Genomic DNA, 17,533 nt, shown 5'->3' on the forward strand with positions numbered 1-17,533 from the left:
GATAATGTCCATAACGAATTTTCATCAAAAAATGGAAAAACAATGTTATGAATCGATGTTAATTTTGCACATAGGACTCTTGTAGTTTTGTTTTTATATTATAGTAAATATGGATGGGATAAGTTATTTCATAGGCCTTTTACCATTGCCTATATCAACTCAAAGAACACCTACTGAAATCACTTAAAGCCCCAAAAACGAAAAAAAAAGTACAGACGACGCTGTAAATACTTATTCAGCAAATTTGGAGACCACTGAACCGTTCACATCAATATGTACTTCAATACAACTCAATTTTCAACCCCCCCCCCCCCCGCCCCAATGCAATCTCATTGTTATTTCAGCCTTCTGTAGAATTATAGATTTTTTAACTACCTATTAAGTATGTCTATTTTTTCTCTGAATAGCTGAATAAGGTAAAGGAATATAACTTTTAGATTTTATAATAATTATTTTTTTAAACTGGTTTTTCTTCTTTTTTTGCTTCGATAACGAAAATGAAAAATCAAAATCAAATTTTTAATAAGTAATCACATCATATCTTTGGTGGAAATGTTGGTAAAAAATGTCCCGTGAAATACCTACACATTGCCATATTTTCGAACATGTCATGTTCATTATTTTGCAAGAAAGTTTTTGCCTCTGCGCTGGGATTCGAACCGACGACTTTGTGTCGGTGTTTTCAGCCACTCAACATGCGAAGCTATGATTCTACCACTTAAGCTACCAAGCACGGGACACTTTTAATGCAATAAAAATGATACACATACACAAAAATATTCACAATTTGATGGGCAGGAGTAATTAGTTTAGTACGTACTCAACTAATGGGAAGTCGCGATTATAGAAATGCATCACACATTTCTTTTAATATCGCGATTGGAAACAGAATTTAAAGAAAAAGAATTTCGATACAAAATGTGTACATGTTCGGTGCTGAGATGGGTATGGTATATTAGATTTTATTTTTCAAAAATTTATATAAACGTACTCCAACGTTCTCCGGTGGATGCAAACGATGCTTAAGCGTAAAACTCAATGAGAGCTTCTCATTCGCGCATCGTTGAGATCAACCGGAGAACGTCGAAGGTTATACTGGTATTTGAAAAATAAAATCTAAGTAGTATATCTAATATCTACCCTTTTCAGCATCGACCAAATGGGGCCTCTGATACGAACGTAAGTACACAATTACATGAATAATTTTATTTTTAATAAATCTGTCATCAAGTTAGAAACTGAGAAAAACATTGATAATAATAGCAAAGTAGGTATTTAGCTGTGAATTGTTGCCTAGATAAAGCAATTTATTCTTGAGTTAGGAGAAAATCACCAACATCATGTGATTGCAGTTTTGATTCTAAAATATACCTTGTTGTGTACTTTACCTACATACCTTTACCTACATATATTCAGGGCAATTGAGATTTCACCCAAGTACCTGACTTTTTCGTGACAGCATCACCACCTAGTCACAATGTCAAAAATTAATTACAGGTAGTCACTGCTCAGTGAACCTGTCACCAAGTAGTCACTGGGGACATTCTGGTGTTCACGGCACCAACAATTTGCCATATTATGATTCACAAAAAAGACTGTGTGGTGACTCTTTGCAGTCTTTGGTGACAGTTTCACCACCAAGTCAAAAATCAATTACCCATGGTCATGCTTGATGAATCCTTCATCAACAAGTACCTATCGAAAAATCATTCTACAGAATCATACTCCTTAAGGATTAGCGTTGTCGAATATCCGGATACTCGGAAATTCGGATTTCTCCAAAATCATTATCCGGATATCCGGATGCATCCGGATTGTCGCCATCATTCCGAGTTTTCTCTAGTGATGAAGTGATAAGCGATTTTTAAATTTTGAAAAAATTCATTCTGTGGATTTTTCACAACCTTATCTTTTGTATTTGGCATATCCGAGTGCAATCCGGGTATCCGGATACACTTTGGATCCGGATTAATAATTCGTTTGTAACCGGATGCATCCGGATATTCGACATCGCTATTAAGGATAGTTGTAACCTAGCGTTGTCGAATATCCGGATACTCGGAAATTCGGATTTCTCCAAAATCATTATCCGGATATCCGGATGCATCCGGATTGTCGCCATCATTCCGAGTTTTCTCTAGTGATGAAGTGATAAGCGATTTTTAAATTTTGAAAAAATTCATTCTGTGGATTTTTCACAACCTTATCTTTTGTATTTGGCATATCCGAGTGCAATCCGGGTATCCGGATACACTTTGGATCCGGATTAATAATTCGTTTGTAACCGGATGCATCCGGATATTCGACATCGCTATTGTAACCGTATCCAGGTATCCATAGTTCAAATCTGAATTATGAAAGTGTGTAATATCATTTTACAATTTTTCCTAAACTTTTCGAGGCCTACACAAATATTTTAAATACGTAATTTGTTACCAAATAACCTTCTACATTTTAATGAGTATATTTTCTATCTATTTTGAAAGAAAGCACGGAAATACATTTTTTGAAAGAAATTAGGACAGTAAAATTCCTATTCAATGTCGGTATTGTTTAAAAAAATAGCTGAATTCAGAGATGAGCTGAACATCATTACCTCTTTGTACTGTTGTATATTTTATTTTTTACCTAAATACCTACTTAGAAGTATTAAGGAGTAAAATAATGATTTCGGTAATATGTATGTATGTTCTTTCGGAAAAGTACACTCAATAATCAGGATTCATATGCCCTTCAAATCAAAAAGGTTTCCAAGACATGACCATGAATGAGCAGTTGAGCTTCCATTACTAATGATACAGTTATCGAGCTAATCATTACATTTGGTCGAAGGCCTTCAGTGCCATTTTGAATTCCAAGCTCAATTATATAACACTGATATTGTTTTTAAAGCAAATCCTCAAGTACATAAATTTATAAGCTCCCTATACGTACAACTCGACATTAAGCATAGGTATCATTTTGCGAAAAAATTCAATTTTTTAGATCCATGATGATGAAGAGGCTTTGAACTTTGGAGGCAATTCATTTAAATGTGATTTATTTCTTTTTCCAGAAATAATTGATAACAGGTCGCTATTAGATTGTAGGTTTACGTACCTTTGTGTTTCGTCAAGTTATAAAAATTTTGCTGATGTACTTTACTATTTTTACCAAATAAACGAGATTGGCATGTGCATAGCATTTTTATCACATCAGGCCAAGCTACTATTCAATTTCAATATCATTTTTTTGTATCAAAAGAGTGGTACAAAATGAACCATCTGCTTCCACGATAACTTCATAAACAATAAAATAAACTTGTTACACTTTATCTAACTTCTTTACCTATTTGAAAAAAATGAATAGTCAAACGGCGCTAGAAATGATTGAACGCCGAGTAGCTAATGGCCTATCACGTAATTACGTACGACGACGCCGATATCTATGTAGTATGTATCTAATATCTACATAGTACCAGTACCTATTCCACCCTATTCTGTCTTCCTACTCGTTTTCCAAGAATCGTAAAAATCGTTCTCTTATTTTTTTTTAAATGTAAAATACAGATTAAATAGTAGATAAGGAAGGGTACCCTTCCTTCTTGTCACCTTAGCCCGAATCATCTATATTTCTGTTCACAAAGATGCAAAAAAAAGTGTAGCACGCACGGGACATCGTATGCACACAATTCAGTCGCTCCCCTCCCCCCAATTTATGGAATTGGCAGTAGCTGCTTGCTCATTGGTTTAATTTAAATATCCGTTTGTAAAATCGGATAATTCGAAAATCGTTGTAGTTGGTGTGAGATGTGAGTCGTAGGTCGTGTAGGTGTTTGGTGTTAGGCATTTCCATTTTACTTGCTGTTCAGTTTTGTGATTGTGAATAATTGTAATCCTACAGGTGCTTTTTTTGTACGATGAGAGTAGGTATTCAAAACTTAAATTAACTGCAGTGTATAATTTCTTCAAAAGTAAGTAAATGGTTAATTAATAATTACAGCAAAGTTATTTCGGCAACGCTAGGCCTAAATTATTTTTTCGAATCATCTGTGTTGTTTAGTGGACCAAAATAAAGTTGTTAACGTACTTCAAGAAATCGGCGGTTTAAATCTTTCGGATAAATACACAGTCTATATTAGTCTCCTGAATGATCTGAAAAACGAAGAAGGGCAACTCGTAGAACATTGCCAAAATGTCCATTCGTTTGGTAAGTAATTTTTCAAAAATAAAATGGCGTTTCGTGTATTTGTGTTTTAAGCGTCTTACTCTTACCTTACCTACGCAGATTTCTTGAAAAATTTACTAAGGACCAAAAAGGAATTCGCCATCCGAAACCTAACAACTGTATTGCCGCTGTTGAAAACAAGAGATGTGGATACGAAAAATTTGATTCTGAAAATTCTTCCGGTGATGTTCAGCTATGTTACATTGTACGATACGGAAATAAATAACGTATTCAAAATTTGTGACATTATCCGCGTTCATCCGGCATTTAGTTCTGATCAAGAGTATGTATTCATATTATCGAATTGCAAATTACTATTCTAATGTAACACTAAATCTACGTGCCATAGCTATACCTACGTTCACTTTTCAATTATGTTAGGCTAATGTTAACGATGCATGTTCTAGGTTATTCACCCAGTGGCTGTTGGTTTTTGAAAGACGAAGGGAAAACCCAGATAGAAAATTCCTTTACAAAGTGAGTTTTCGAGTAAGCATCTACCAATCGTCAGATTTCCCATCTTATCGTTACTCTTTTCCAACTTTTCCATCTTGTTAATCCAGGAGGAGTTCTACTTTCACGAGCTCCCAAAACTCAAGACCGATGGGTACTGTACGCTGGCAAATTCCATCGGGTATGGCGATATTGTCTTATTACGAAGTGAGTGAATCTTTCGATTGTCGTTTATAGATTGAATATGCATTTCTTTAGCCTAATTTTCAAATTTTTTTACATTTCGGCTTGATTTGTGAATTGATTAGCTGTCCATCGGTGGTTGAGAGTATTGAGGCTACATAAGTATCTCTATTTCTTCTGCAACCTAAGCTACGACGAGATCATTTCCATTAACAGCTGTAACATTGGTTACTTTGAAAACACTGTTGGAGTGACTAATATGACGGTAGGCGCTCGAAACAAAATCCTGCGTGAAGTACAAGAATTGCGATATCGACAGGCTCGATTGAAATCGATCATTGAGGTACATATTGTCTACGCATCGTATAGGCCTATTTTGATTAGTTAGATCAGTTCGATATTCGGATATTTATTTTTTACTACGATGTTTCAGAAAAGGCATTTCAACGCTACCGATTTGGAAGACGCTGCCCGAGAACTAAAGAGAATTATGAGGAGCCCTATATCCTCAGACAAAGAGACTGTGTTGATTCGTTTTCTTATGAATGCGTTGAAGAAAGGTGAGTCGAATTCACAAACTTTTCATAAATACAAGGAGACTGTCTACTTGGATTGTTACCAGTAGCTCACATTTATTTTTGTGCGGTATTTTCAAAATTACTTAGAGCCAATTTCTCAAAGCATTCAATCCTACAGGATACCTACTTGAACTTGATTGAGTGCTAAGAGACCACAATAAACTTTTACAGCATTAGGCCTGTAGGAATCCTCATTTTATCATGGAATTTTAACGCAATTCATTACTTATAACTATCGTTTTTAGTCTCCGACACATTGTACGCGTTGATCGGCAGCAGTGAGAAAATCATACCGTTGTACGGTTTAATAATTTCCATCCTGAAAGAAGCGTATAATTATTCGTTCTTCAATGCTGCTCAAAAAGAAAAATTTAACCTTTGGAGATCTCAATTGTCAGCTAAAATCAACAAGACGTAAGTAAGCAGTAAACACATTCGCCTAGCAGATTTCTCCTACCTATTTGTTCATTTTTTTCAGCTTTTATTTTCAAAAATTCAATGAATAATAATCGCTATTTATCGTCTGGAATCGAGTTGATTTTTTTCTCGCTATTTTTCAGAACCTCGAATTTCGATACAATCAGTCACCCAATAGCCATTCGGCAGAGAGACGATTATGACTATTTCGGAGACGATGACGAATCTGACGACGTGAGATTTTTCAAAATTATTTTCCTCTAGAAAGACTTTTCGTTGAGTAAATTTTCACGTAATGTGTATTTCATTTTCAGAACTTTTCCAATCAGTCACTTTCGCCTATCGACCGTACCGAGATTATCGCCATTCAAATGGCGAACTTTGTTTTGCTGTGAGGTGAATAACCTACTGCAATGTCAATGCGATAGGTATGGTACGAGTTTGATCGTACTTCGTTATATTCTTACCCGTATTTTTAGATTGTTGTTCTGAATTATTTTTATATGGAACTGTTTTTGTATTTTTATATCCTATTTATTATCATTAAGATACCTTTTATAATAATCAAACTGTTAAACAGAATAAAATCATACCTATTAGGTATGTCACGTTTTATATTATTTTACTAAAATATTTTTTATTGCTATTTGATTAAATTTTATAACGAATTATTCGTATTTTAAAGCTTTAGTTCGTTTTATTTTTTTTATTTTTTTACTTCCGGTAGCTTAATGTGAAACATTATTTGTAGTTCGATACTTCAAGTAGGCATATTGTTTTCCCCAGTGTCCTATTAATTGGTGCTCTGGATCTAGTATATGTATACCTTACTGATTTGATATTCGTAAAACTTTTTGTTTTTATTTTTCAAGTCTTTTTTATGAACCTAAAAAATATTCGCCTATTTTGAATTTAATATTTACGTACTGGACTAGATTTTGTGTGTTGTGAATTACAAAAGTAGATCTGATCTGTTGCTTGTTGTTTATTATTTGTCTCGTAATATTGTAATATTGTTGTATGATCACGAATTACGATTCCAGAGTACTATACTATACTAGATATTTATGGAATCAATAATTCTAGTCGGGGTCATCTACATCGTTATATATACCTATCTGGAGGTATACTACTTAAACTGCTAGCATATGTGGTGTACTGCCTATGATGATATCGTCAGGCGTAAAGGAAACTGAAAGGAAAGAAACAAGTTTTTATCGCGATTTACCAGCAAAACAGAAATTTATGACGATCTCACCGTGACTAAAGGTAGTGAAGTTGGGACAAGTTTATTCCAGAAACCATCATAAAGGGCGCTCGTGATACCTCGACGGAATTTTATTGTTCGCGGGACAGTCGATTCTGATGTTTTGTTTTTTTGAAAATAATTTTTGCCAAAATTTTTCGGGAAGTTTTCAACTTGGTAGATGGCATAGGAGATTAGGAGATGCTGAAAATGTCAGAAAAAGTGGTTTTAAAATACGTTTCTTGACACCAATATACGCGGCGTTGTTTTTGGGTAAAACGAACATTTTTCAAAGTACGCGGGCGCCATTTTTCTGAAATTAAAAGACGCAAAACTAAATTCTTTTCGCTTTTATTTTCTTATGAACAATAATTTACAATGTACAAAAATTGAAAATTATAACATTTGGCCTGTATAACCGTTTATTGCACATTTCATTAGAAATAAATTCAACACTATCTAAAAATGTCCAATAAATCACAGAAAATTAGAGAAATAAAAGTTAAACGTAATTACAAACAAAATAAAGTAATACACACTAACAACGTCATAAATAAAATTGAAAAAAATAATAACAAAATGAAAAAAAAATCAAAAACAATAATGGCAGTAACAACAAAAATAATTATATTAACAAAAAATATTTGTATAGAATAAATTATGATAATTTTTTTTTTAATATTTCAACAAGACGTTCGGAAAATGCACTTCAATTTTAGAGCATTATCAAGTGGAATCTATGGCTAAAGCGCAGAGAGCGTGAAAAAATTTTCAATTTTTCCAAAAGTATTGTAAACAAATTGAAGCATACAAAATAGCGAAATTATTTTCAATACGTCACGCTATTTTTTTTTTCAAAAAAAAAAATGCCATACAAAAATTAATAAGTAAATAAATAAATACAACAAAAACGCGAATAATAAAAATATGTAAATAAAATAAATTCAAAATTTCTATACGAAAATATCTAATATAATAGATTAAAGAACAAAAATGAAAAAAGAAGAAAAAAATTTCAAAAATACACTACATATTACTTAAATTGAATAAGAGATGGCCTCGTTAAATATGCGTTTAAACAGAAGAAAAAACATTGCACATAATCACATTTTGTTCGAAGCTTAAATTAAATACGTATACTTTACATAGGTACATTATGATTCATTTTATTCAAAATAATAGCTTTTTGTATACATTTTCAACACTTTTTTATATCGAGTATCGTACCATTTATATAATTATTATACACGAGGGGGAAATTTTTTCCATTACAAAACATAATAATACAACATACTAAAACGTAACAATCGAACATCTCAGGTTTGGGGGGGGGTGGAGGGGAATGATCTGGACCTATTTCATCTCAACCGACCAATCGTAGGTACTCTTATGTGTATAAAAGGAATGTCATACATATGAGCAAAAAATTAAACCTAAACACGTGAAAAAAAAATTGGGAAACCTTTACGAAGGAGTTGTGTACCAATTAGAGGGATTTTTGATACCGTCCGAGTATACAGAAGCGCCGGCGGCTGCTTTATTGGAAGGGTGATAAATATGGAATCCGGCGGAATGATAGAATTGCGATTGATCTAAAGAAGAGGCGGACGCGTACGCATCCAGAGCGCTATGATGCATCGGAGTATACGCCTGAGGTTTCAGAGGTAACGGTTGAGTGGGTATTTCAGTCGAACTAGAATTAAGATACTGATGCCTGAGTACGTCGTTGTAGACAGATCCGTCGAAAGAGCTGCCGTTCGTATTATGATGTATTTGCTGTTGGTGTTTGTCTCGCGGAGAGACCGAGGACGGAGGCGTCATAGCTGCCGTATGATAATCCACCGAATACGTACCGCCGCTCGAATACGAGCTGACCAGACTGTTGAAAGCGTCGTTGGATTTTTGGTTACTATGAGATAAACTGAACTGCTCGCTGAACGATCCCTCGCTACCCGGAGGCGTCGGAAGCGGGCCGACGTGATTCACCTCGCTCGAATAGTACGGTATTCCGGGCGACGATCCGTTCCTGACGGGATTGCCGGGTAGGCCGGAAGCGGCGTGTACGTTCGCTCGAATGACGCTTTCTCGATTCGCCGCATAAAGCTGCTTCAAAAGCGCCGACGCCGGACCGTACGGTTGCGGATGCTGATGACTTAGCTGATTCAGATGATGATGATGAGCGCCGATCCATTGTATGGTGCTACGCTGCTGCTGCTGTTTCAGTAACGTATCTGTACTGAAATCGGTCGTCTGGTGGATCAACGGAGACGGATTTTTATCCAAACTGCTCGACGGTAAATGCTTAGACATGGCGTTTTCTAAATCTTTAACCGAAGTTCCACCACCGCCACCTCCGCCGCCACCACCGTCGCTATCTTCGTGAGGAACTGGCTTTGGACTAGCTGTTATCGTGATGCCCGCTGATGAGTTACATGATGATGCTGGACTCAAAACCGGATATCTTTTACGGCTGCTACTGCTATTATTATTATTATTATTAGAATTATTGTTGTTGTTGTTACTGCTGCTGCGACACAAGTTGCTCGCTTCTTCGTCGTCTGAACTGCAACAACTGCTTTCTTCTTCGCGATGCAATGGCGTCGTTAACTTACGTTTGTGCATTCGACGTCCACCACTGACGGTTCCGGTCGATGATGGCGGCGGTTTTTCCACCGCTAGTTTCTTCGGCGGCAATGGATGTAAGATGTTGTTGCTTATCTATGGATATGAAAACAGACGATGATTATTTTTGAACTAGATGCGAATACTTTTGAAAATACTAATTATGGCTGTTTTTCAGCGGCTGGTACTTCATTTAAAATAAAAAATTGGAAGCAATTTCAAAGTGAATTTGAGAAGGAGGAGGAGGAGGAAGGGGACTAATAAAAATTCGTTCATTTTTTGAATCTTTTCGAATTGATTTTTTTGTGAGAAGTTCATTTCATCGAGTGAAAGGGTTTTTCCAACTTTTTCAACAGATAGGTAAAAACAGGGGGTCAAATAGGTCAACTTCATCTATCAAAACTTTTTTTCATGTTTTAAATCAAAAAATTGCATTTTTTTGCAAACTTTAAATTTTTTAAAATCAACTTTGCAACATGATACCATCTCAATTTTTTAATATGTTGTTCAGCACGAAAAGTTGTCCATAATATATTTTTTTCAGCATTTTTGAGAGTCGGAACGATATGAAAACTTCGTCTCGAAACTTTTTGAGGTAATTTTTTGTACGAAAAAAAGTGGCAACACTGATTTTTATGATATCACCTAATGCTCTTTAATACAAGTATGGAAATAGATTATACTCTTAAGAAAGTCATAGGATTTTACGTAAGTTTTACGTACTGCGCAGTGCGCGAGCAAGCATCAAATCAGCTGTTCACGTACAACGTTGCACCCCATTGGTTGCTCCACCCACCTCCACCGCGTGACGACACCAACCTGCCATGCGCAGTACGTAATACATACGTAAAATGCTAAGACTTTCTTGAGAGCATAATCTATTTCCATACTTGTATTAAAGAGCTTTAATATCACCAAAAAGCCTTTCAAAACCTCAAACTATGGGAAAAAGTTCCATTTTGGTAGGTATCGCGGTTATGGAGTAATCCACTGCTGAAATGGATGATATTTTAGGTTCACTGAAAACTTTGGCACCCCCTGGCTGTCTTTAAGAATGGGCTAGAGGGCTGCGATTTGCGCCATTGGTGATCCCTTCGGAAGGTCTTTTCACAGGAAAAATTTCAAAAAATCGCCGAACCCCCCCACCACTATTAATTTAATTAAAAACCAAAGTTTACCCAAGAATGTCTGAAATTTCAAATTAAAAAAAAATCATAATTTTTTTTAGAAAAATAAAATGAAAATGTATCTAAAAAAATTTAAGTAGAAAAAAATAATAATTCACTTATTAAATCTGGAAAAGTAATGATTCGTTCAATAATTTTTAGTAATTCAATCTTAATAATCTACTACGAAAATATCCTCAAAATTGCAAAAAAATATCCTTAGGGCTTTTTTGAGACAAAAACTTTTGCACTAAAATCAAGTATTTGGCCAGGAGTATTTTTTGACACGAAAAATTCATTTCAGGAGTCAGATTCTAATCAAGTCGGAGCGTTCTCCAACAAATCACCCATTTTTAGAGCTCGAAATACAACTGAAAATTATTTTTCAAAAACAATAATTTTTATGGCATTTTCTTACTTACATAATTCGAGGTTGCTGAATAAAAAAATGACGTCAAGATAAATTCTTGATATTTTGTCAGACTTTTAAAAACTGAACAATATGACCTACTTTCAGCACGTCCTGTAGTTACACTAAAGTAAATTTTAGACAATCTGGCGAGAACAGGACTGTGACAATTTTGACAAAAATGTAATTTTTTACCGTTAATTGTGCCAAAAGTGGGCACTTCTCGACTTTTTTTTTTTCAAAAATGTACTTTTTGACATTTTTTCTGCAAATAGACACTGGGCAAATTTGTGGCAAATTTGTCAAAAAAAAAAAAAAGTTAATAAGCAAGTATGGCAATTTTGGAACAAAATGAGGGCTTTTAAAACAGATATTAAGGTGAAAATCAATTTTTTCTGAATGTTTGAGTTGTGGAGAGGTGTTCAAAAAATCATGGACTTATTTTTTTGCAACCCTAAATGTCCATAGAATTGAAAAAATTGAAAAATAACTGCTAATAGTCCAAAAATTGCATAAATAAATTTTTTTTCATATATTTAAAATTTCTTTGGGCCTCACTTTTGATAAAATTGAAAAAATGGGTAGGGATTTGTACCGTCTATGTACATCTACATTTTCAACAAAACGCTAAAAAAGAACAATTTTTAAATAAATACGAACCTGAGAATGATTATTTTCAACAGGAGCAGTAGATGGCACAGTACTTTGTAATTGTGTTACGTGATCAACGCGACCTCTTCCTCCATTATCGACACCTCCTTCAGCCGCACCGTCTTCCAATTTCGTCGGTGATACATGATGTTCGTGATTTCTCCCCGAAGAATTTCCACGATTACCGTCTACGACACGAAAAAAAAAGAAAATTACAACATAAACAATAACCATTACATTCCAGGAATACATATGTATGTATAACGGGCACTTATTTAAATTATAACCAAAAACAACTCGGTGCAAATAATAGGCACATGCAATAGGTATTTGAAGAGAAGGGAGAGCTTTCGTAAAAAAAAATAAATAAATTGCCGTTAAAATTACAAAACGTCGAGATATTCAAATTATTAGATATATTAATGGCCTGCATCCTGCAATGTAACATATTCCCCTATGACGAGACGTGTTTTTCTTTCAATTTCACAAAATCAGATTTAAATTCGCGAGTAGGTATATATTTTCTTCGTCATCGTTTTCAATTCTTACGAAGAGAGAGAGAGAGAAAAAAAACGCAATAACAAGATAGAAAAGAACCAACCTCCTGTATCGGAATCGGGAGAACCATTTTCCGGATCATTTCCTCCGCCGAGATCTTCTCTTTTTATCGTTCTATGACCTAAGTGTTCTTCTAGTTGACAGCAATCCATTACCATATGTTCGTATTCTTTGCCACTGTACAGATAATAAAACATCGGAATAAATTTTATCGACTCGAGAGAATCAATCTAGCGACGTAGCAACGTAGACATACCTGATCACGTAATTAACGCAGATTATATTTTGTTCTTCGGCGTTTTTTGAACTGCATACGACTGTAGCGCAAGTCTGCACCCACGTGTATCCGCCATTTTTGTTCATTAATTTATAATAATGGGTGATCATTTGTCCTTTATTAATTACTGCAGAAAAAATAAAAGAACTTCGTGTTAATACGGGTTCAATTTGATTGAACGTGAATTTCGAAGATGTCGTGCTTCATCGTAGAATAGGTTCAACTTACAATCTAAATGACACTTTCGCAGCCTTTGGACATCTTCACCGTGACATAAGGTGTACATATTCATACCGGTTAATTCTTCCGCGGTATAATCCAGTAACTCTGACACCCTGCGAAATGAATCATCGTTAGTTAGGCCAATAAGAGAAGAAAAAAAATCGAGCAAAATATGTAATATACGAGATGATGTCTCGCAATACTTACCTAGGTTCGCAATGAGCTATTCGAAAATCAAAATTTACCCTCGTGACGAACATATCGCTTTCTAAACGAATTTCATGAACGCTGGGTGGAGGTAGAGCTATGGCTAATGAGACCGCTCCCAAAAGCGGAGGAGATGACTTACGATTATGCGGATACGGCATCTGGGGCCTTAATCGGCATAGCAATAAAACTACCTGTAAAAACACAAAATTCTCATTAAGTAATTTTTAAAAATCTATCAAAATGGGTAGGTAAGTAGGTAAGTACATAATTTCAAGTAGGTAGAGGGTATACATATTTCAAAATTTAAATACAAATTCACTTCGGTATTATTTTTGAGCAAAGCGTTATTCAGACAAAAAGGCGATTACAATTCGAATTAATTCGATTAACTTATTGGATGTCTTTCAAAGTGTTAAATTATTCCCTCAGAAATTACTACAGCAACTCAAACTATACAACTTCGATTTAAGTTGCCTACCCTTGAAAATTGTAGGGGCAACGCTATTGCATGGTGAAGATGCTATGATAGATTGGGGAGATTTTTACAAGTTTTAGAACGATCCTCATTTGAAATTTTGCTTTTCCCTGTTCCAAGTTTAGAATTTCATGAGAACATTAATTTTTTTTCCCAAGTCCAAAGAAATGGTGTTCGGAGCCCCTCCCGCCACGACCTGAAAAATTTTATCAAAATAATTTTTTTATAATTCACAATATTTCGGGATCGAAGTTGTTACAAAATAACCTTCTCTCAGTTGAGAAAATTCAACCAACGAAATGAAAGGCATTTTTCGAAAAAATAATTACTTACAATTTTTTTCAGAATCTCTCTAAATATGTACTTGAGTAAACAATTCTTAAAGAAGAACCTACAATACAGATTGATCCTCCAGTAAAGCTTTTCAAGATCGGGGAAAAATTTTTAAAAATTATTAAGGCAAATTTTTAATATGTAATCTTAGACATTCATTTTCTAAGAAAATATTCTGTACAGGCGGGCAATTGTTTGAGTAATGGGGAAGAGGGGAAGTGAATGAGTGATTCAAAAGGTTTCTAACGTAGGAATAAAAACTTGAACAAATCTGTAACATGAGATCAAATCTGTTCATAAAAAAATACAAATTCGTTTTTTTTTTTTTTCAATAAATTTGCAACCTGGAAACAGATTTGTTCACCTCAAATTAAGGTGTTTTTATTTTATTTTAAAAGATAGGCTCAAAATAAAGTAAACAAAATAACCCAGAAACAGATCTTTTGGATTCAGTTTTTTTTTTTTTTTTTTTTTTTGGAAAAATCTGCTCAAAATAAAGTAAACAAATGAAAAAGAATTCTTCAAAAGAATTCTGACTCAGGAAATTAAAAATTTGTAAGAAAAGTTTTACTTCCCAACTTTTTGAAGGTACTGATTTCCATTTGAGAGAGGAGGATCAGAATTATTTCATATAAAAGCCAACAACTTTCAGAAAAAGGGAACTGGGGACCATGAAAAATCGCAAATGAACTGCTAGTGTCAGTGGCGTAGCCAGGATTTTCTCAAGGAGGGGGCAAAACCGGATTTTTAGGCATGAAAAATCGAAATGAGGGGTAATTTTCTGGAAATCTATTGTAATGTGTGGTGATTTCATGAAAATGAAAGCAGAATTACTGCTCGAGCGGAGCGAGAGCGAAAATTTTTGGAAAAAATGGGTTCAAACAACGAAAAAACGTCTATTTTTGCATGTTTTCTTTCAAATTTTCGCTCTCAAGGGGGGGCCATGGCCCCTTTCGCCCCCCCCCTTGGCTACGCCACTGGCTAGTGTTGTACAAATCCTGTTTTTTTTTCAACATAAAAAAAACAAACGTTTTCTTTTTGTTTTAAATAAAATTTTGTGCTTGTTAAAAATTGAAAGTTTAAAACACGTTTTAAACTATTCCAAAAACTGTTTTTTTTTCTTTTTTGAACAACCCTGACTCTACTAAGACCAAATAAAGTCCATAAAATTAGCCGAATCGACTTCAAAACACACTAAACACAGTCATTCTCTTAAATCTGAAACATTACGATAGGCATTTAATGGGACACCCTGTACACGGCGTACCTATCATTCTATAAATTCTAGTGCTTATAGACCTTGTATCATACGGCCGGGTATGCGATATCGCGTGTTATTATGAGACCATTATAGATATTTTATATAAATGATAATGAACGTTGTCTAGTAAAATATAGAGCTACCAAGCCACCAGCTTTTGTACGAGGGTGAAAAGAAAGTAAAAGTAATCTAAAAAAGAAAAGAAGGGTTGAAAAGTTGATGGCGTGATTATGGCATTTAATTGAGTATTTCACAGCATTTTCTTCGCTTTACTTTCTACACTTTTATACACAAAAGGGTGAACTGACTCATCCGATTCTGTACAGTACTGTTAATGCCTTCTTTCGAACCGGCTATATTTATAGTTTTAATTAACTCGCCGGATATTTTGCAGCAAAACAATCGAATTCGTTCGATAATAAATTTCGAGTTGGGTTGAGAATTTTGGAGGGGAGATGGGAGTATGGGAGAGATTTTGCTCAAATAGGCTCGAGTAACTAAAATTTTACTAATTATCGTGATTATTAAAATCATCATCTTCATTTGAAACTTGATATTATACTGTAGGTAATATCAAAATGATCTGAGTAACTGTTTTATCTAGGTTCAAGTTCAAATTAATATCCAGTAAGGATTCGTTGGTTCGTTTGTTCTCCAGAAAATTCGACTTGAATATGATTCGATAACATTCGCATAGAGAGCACTACAACTACAAGATGGAATATACTCATTACTCGTATACGACATTTTACGTATTCCGTTCTGCTTCATAGAAAGAATAAAAGGACAGAGAAAAATTTTACAAGAATGAATTCGGTGACCTGAAGCATGAACTAGGTAGAGGACAAATCTTATCGAATAGATAAGTACTCAGGTACTTCAAATTGAACCTGAAATATTAAAATTTGGGAAATGGAAACAAAAATGGGTACATACCTACAATTATCTGTATTTCTAAAATACTAAAATCGATTCATTTTAAATTTTTCGCGTTTTGAACACATCAATGTTTCAAAAAAAAAAAAAAATTGAAATAAAAAATAAATTTCATCAAATTTTAAAAAGCTTACTTATTTTTTAGCTCGATACTTTAGACTAAGTATATTGCCTCACACTCGCACTCTTCAACTAATAAGTATCAAGTACCTACACACCTACACACCAGCAATTCTTGAAACAACCTCAAGCAAAACTGCTATTCCCAAAGACACAGTTAATAAAACAGAATTTAACACCACAGTGTAAACGCATTCGTCCAAAGACATACACAAGACAGAAGACACAAACGATGCCATATTTTTGGTAAACTTTACCGTCAGGTTTCATAATTCAGATTGGTACTTAAGTTTAGAGCAAAGAACAATATAGGTACATTAATGGTGTAACATCTCGTTGCTGATACAATCACTTTAGACAAATTATAAGCGGTTAGGGATATACACACCGCGTATAGCGTTTTAATTGCACCAAAACGGTGGCAAAGATTTTGCCTTTTCGTCGTTCGTTGCAGAAAGCTGGAATTACTCTTGTTTTAACCCCATCGTGCGGTCCCTTTTGTTTTAATTAAGCCTCGATTATAATACTGATAAGCGCTTAAACACTTACAATGCTTGATATGTTCTTTTACACGAGTATAAGGGACCTGTGAACGAACCCGACCCTATGTACGATATTCTACATGCAGAAGAGTCACCGGATCCGTATCCGTATCGTACACTACATACTACCGACTACGTAGTGTAATCGAAACTCATAAAGTACACCAGATCGTCTACGTGTATTTTCGCTATGCGGTAGATAGGTACTGGTATTATCTCTTTGCTGGATTCTAGAGTTATATGGGACCACGATTTAGTTTAATTTATTCAACGTGAATTATCGTCGGAGTATCTGGATTTTTTTTCTTACAATTTAGGTGTGTTTTTGAGTGCAAATTAGGCCCCAAACTGAAAAATAAGCTCAAACTAAAATAAGTCAAGTAAGGTTCAGAAGACGTGTCAAACGTCGATTTGAACGTAGTCGCAAAATTTTTAATTTCTGACCATAATTTGAGGTTCAATTTTTTGAAACGAACAAAACAGGTTCTCTATGAAATATCCTATATCTCGAAAATTAAAGGAATAATCAACAATTGAATTTTTGGGGTTTTCGGAAGTTCATATTCTCTTATACACATACCAATTATCAACATTTTTTAAAGTTGATGGGAGGAAGAGGAGGGTGAAGCAAGATGCACTAAAAATTCAAAAGAGACGGGACAAATAAA

At 34.6% G+C, this 17,533-nt stretch overlaps 2 protein-coding genes across 4 annotated transcripts in view; one reads left to right on the forward strand and one right to left on the reverse strand.

The window, feature by feature from the left end:
• The first annotated feature begins 3,758 nt into the window (after positions 1 to 3,758).
• LOC135832783 (uncharacterized) lies at positions 3,759 to 6,813 on the forward strand. The gene is made up of 10 exons (XM_065346257.1): positions 3,759 to 3,952; positions 4,042 to 4,188; positions 4,267 to 4,489; positions 4,614 to 4,683; positions 4,770 to 4,866; positions 4,968 to 5,185; positions 5,276 to 5,402; positions 5,666 to 5,834; positions 5,981 to 6,071; positions 6,152 to 6,813. Coding segments are annotated over exons 1-10 (1,224 nt in total). The 5' UTR covers positions 3,759 to 3,951; the 3' UTR covers positions 6,233 to 6,813.
• A 605-nt stretch (positions 6,814 to 7,418) lies between these two features.
• trh (trachealess) overlaps positions 7,419 to 17,533 on the reverse strand; it is a 185,677-nt gene continuing 175,562 nt past the window's right edge. For all 3 annotated transcript variants that reach the window (XM_065346261.1, XM_065346260.1, XM_065346262.1), the window contains 6 exons: positions 13,196 to 13,389; positions 12,995 to 13,101; positions 12,746 to 12,893; positions 12,533 to 12,666; positions 11,941 to 12,119; positions 7,419 to 9,801 (listed from right to left, as the gene is read on the reverse strand). In XM_065346261.1, the coding sequence (XP_065202333.1) occupies positions 8,548 to 9,801; positions 11,941 to 12,119; positions 12,533 to 12,666; positions 12,746 to 12,893; positions 12,995 to 13,101; positions 13,196 to 13,389 (2,016 nt within the window). In that variant the 3' untranslated portion in view covers positions 7,419 to 8,547. The remainder of the gene's footprint in view (positions 9,802 to 11,940; positions 12,120 to 12,532; positions 12,667 to 12,745; positions 12,894 to 12,994; positions 13,102 to 13,195; positions 13,390 to 17,533) is intronic.

This window comes from Planococcus citri, chromosome 1 (genome assembly GCF_950023065.1).
Source record: "Planococcus citri chromosome 1, ihPlaCitr1.1, whole genome shotgun sequence".
Taxonomy (NCBI): Eukaryota; Metazoa; Arthropoda; class Insecta; order Hemiptera; family Pseudococcidae; genus Planococcus; species Planococcus citri.

Coding starts and splice junctions, on each gene's coding strand:
- LOC135832783 (XM_065346257.1), top strand. Junction 4,490..4,613: donor GCATTTAGTTCTGATCAAGA/GTATGTATTCAT, acceptor TGCATGTTCTAG/GTTATTCACCCAGTGGCTGT. Junction 5,403..5,665: donor TATGAATGCGTTGAAGAAAG/GTGAGTCGAATT, acceptor TATCGTTTTTAG/TCTCCGACACATTGTACGCG.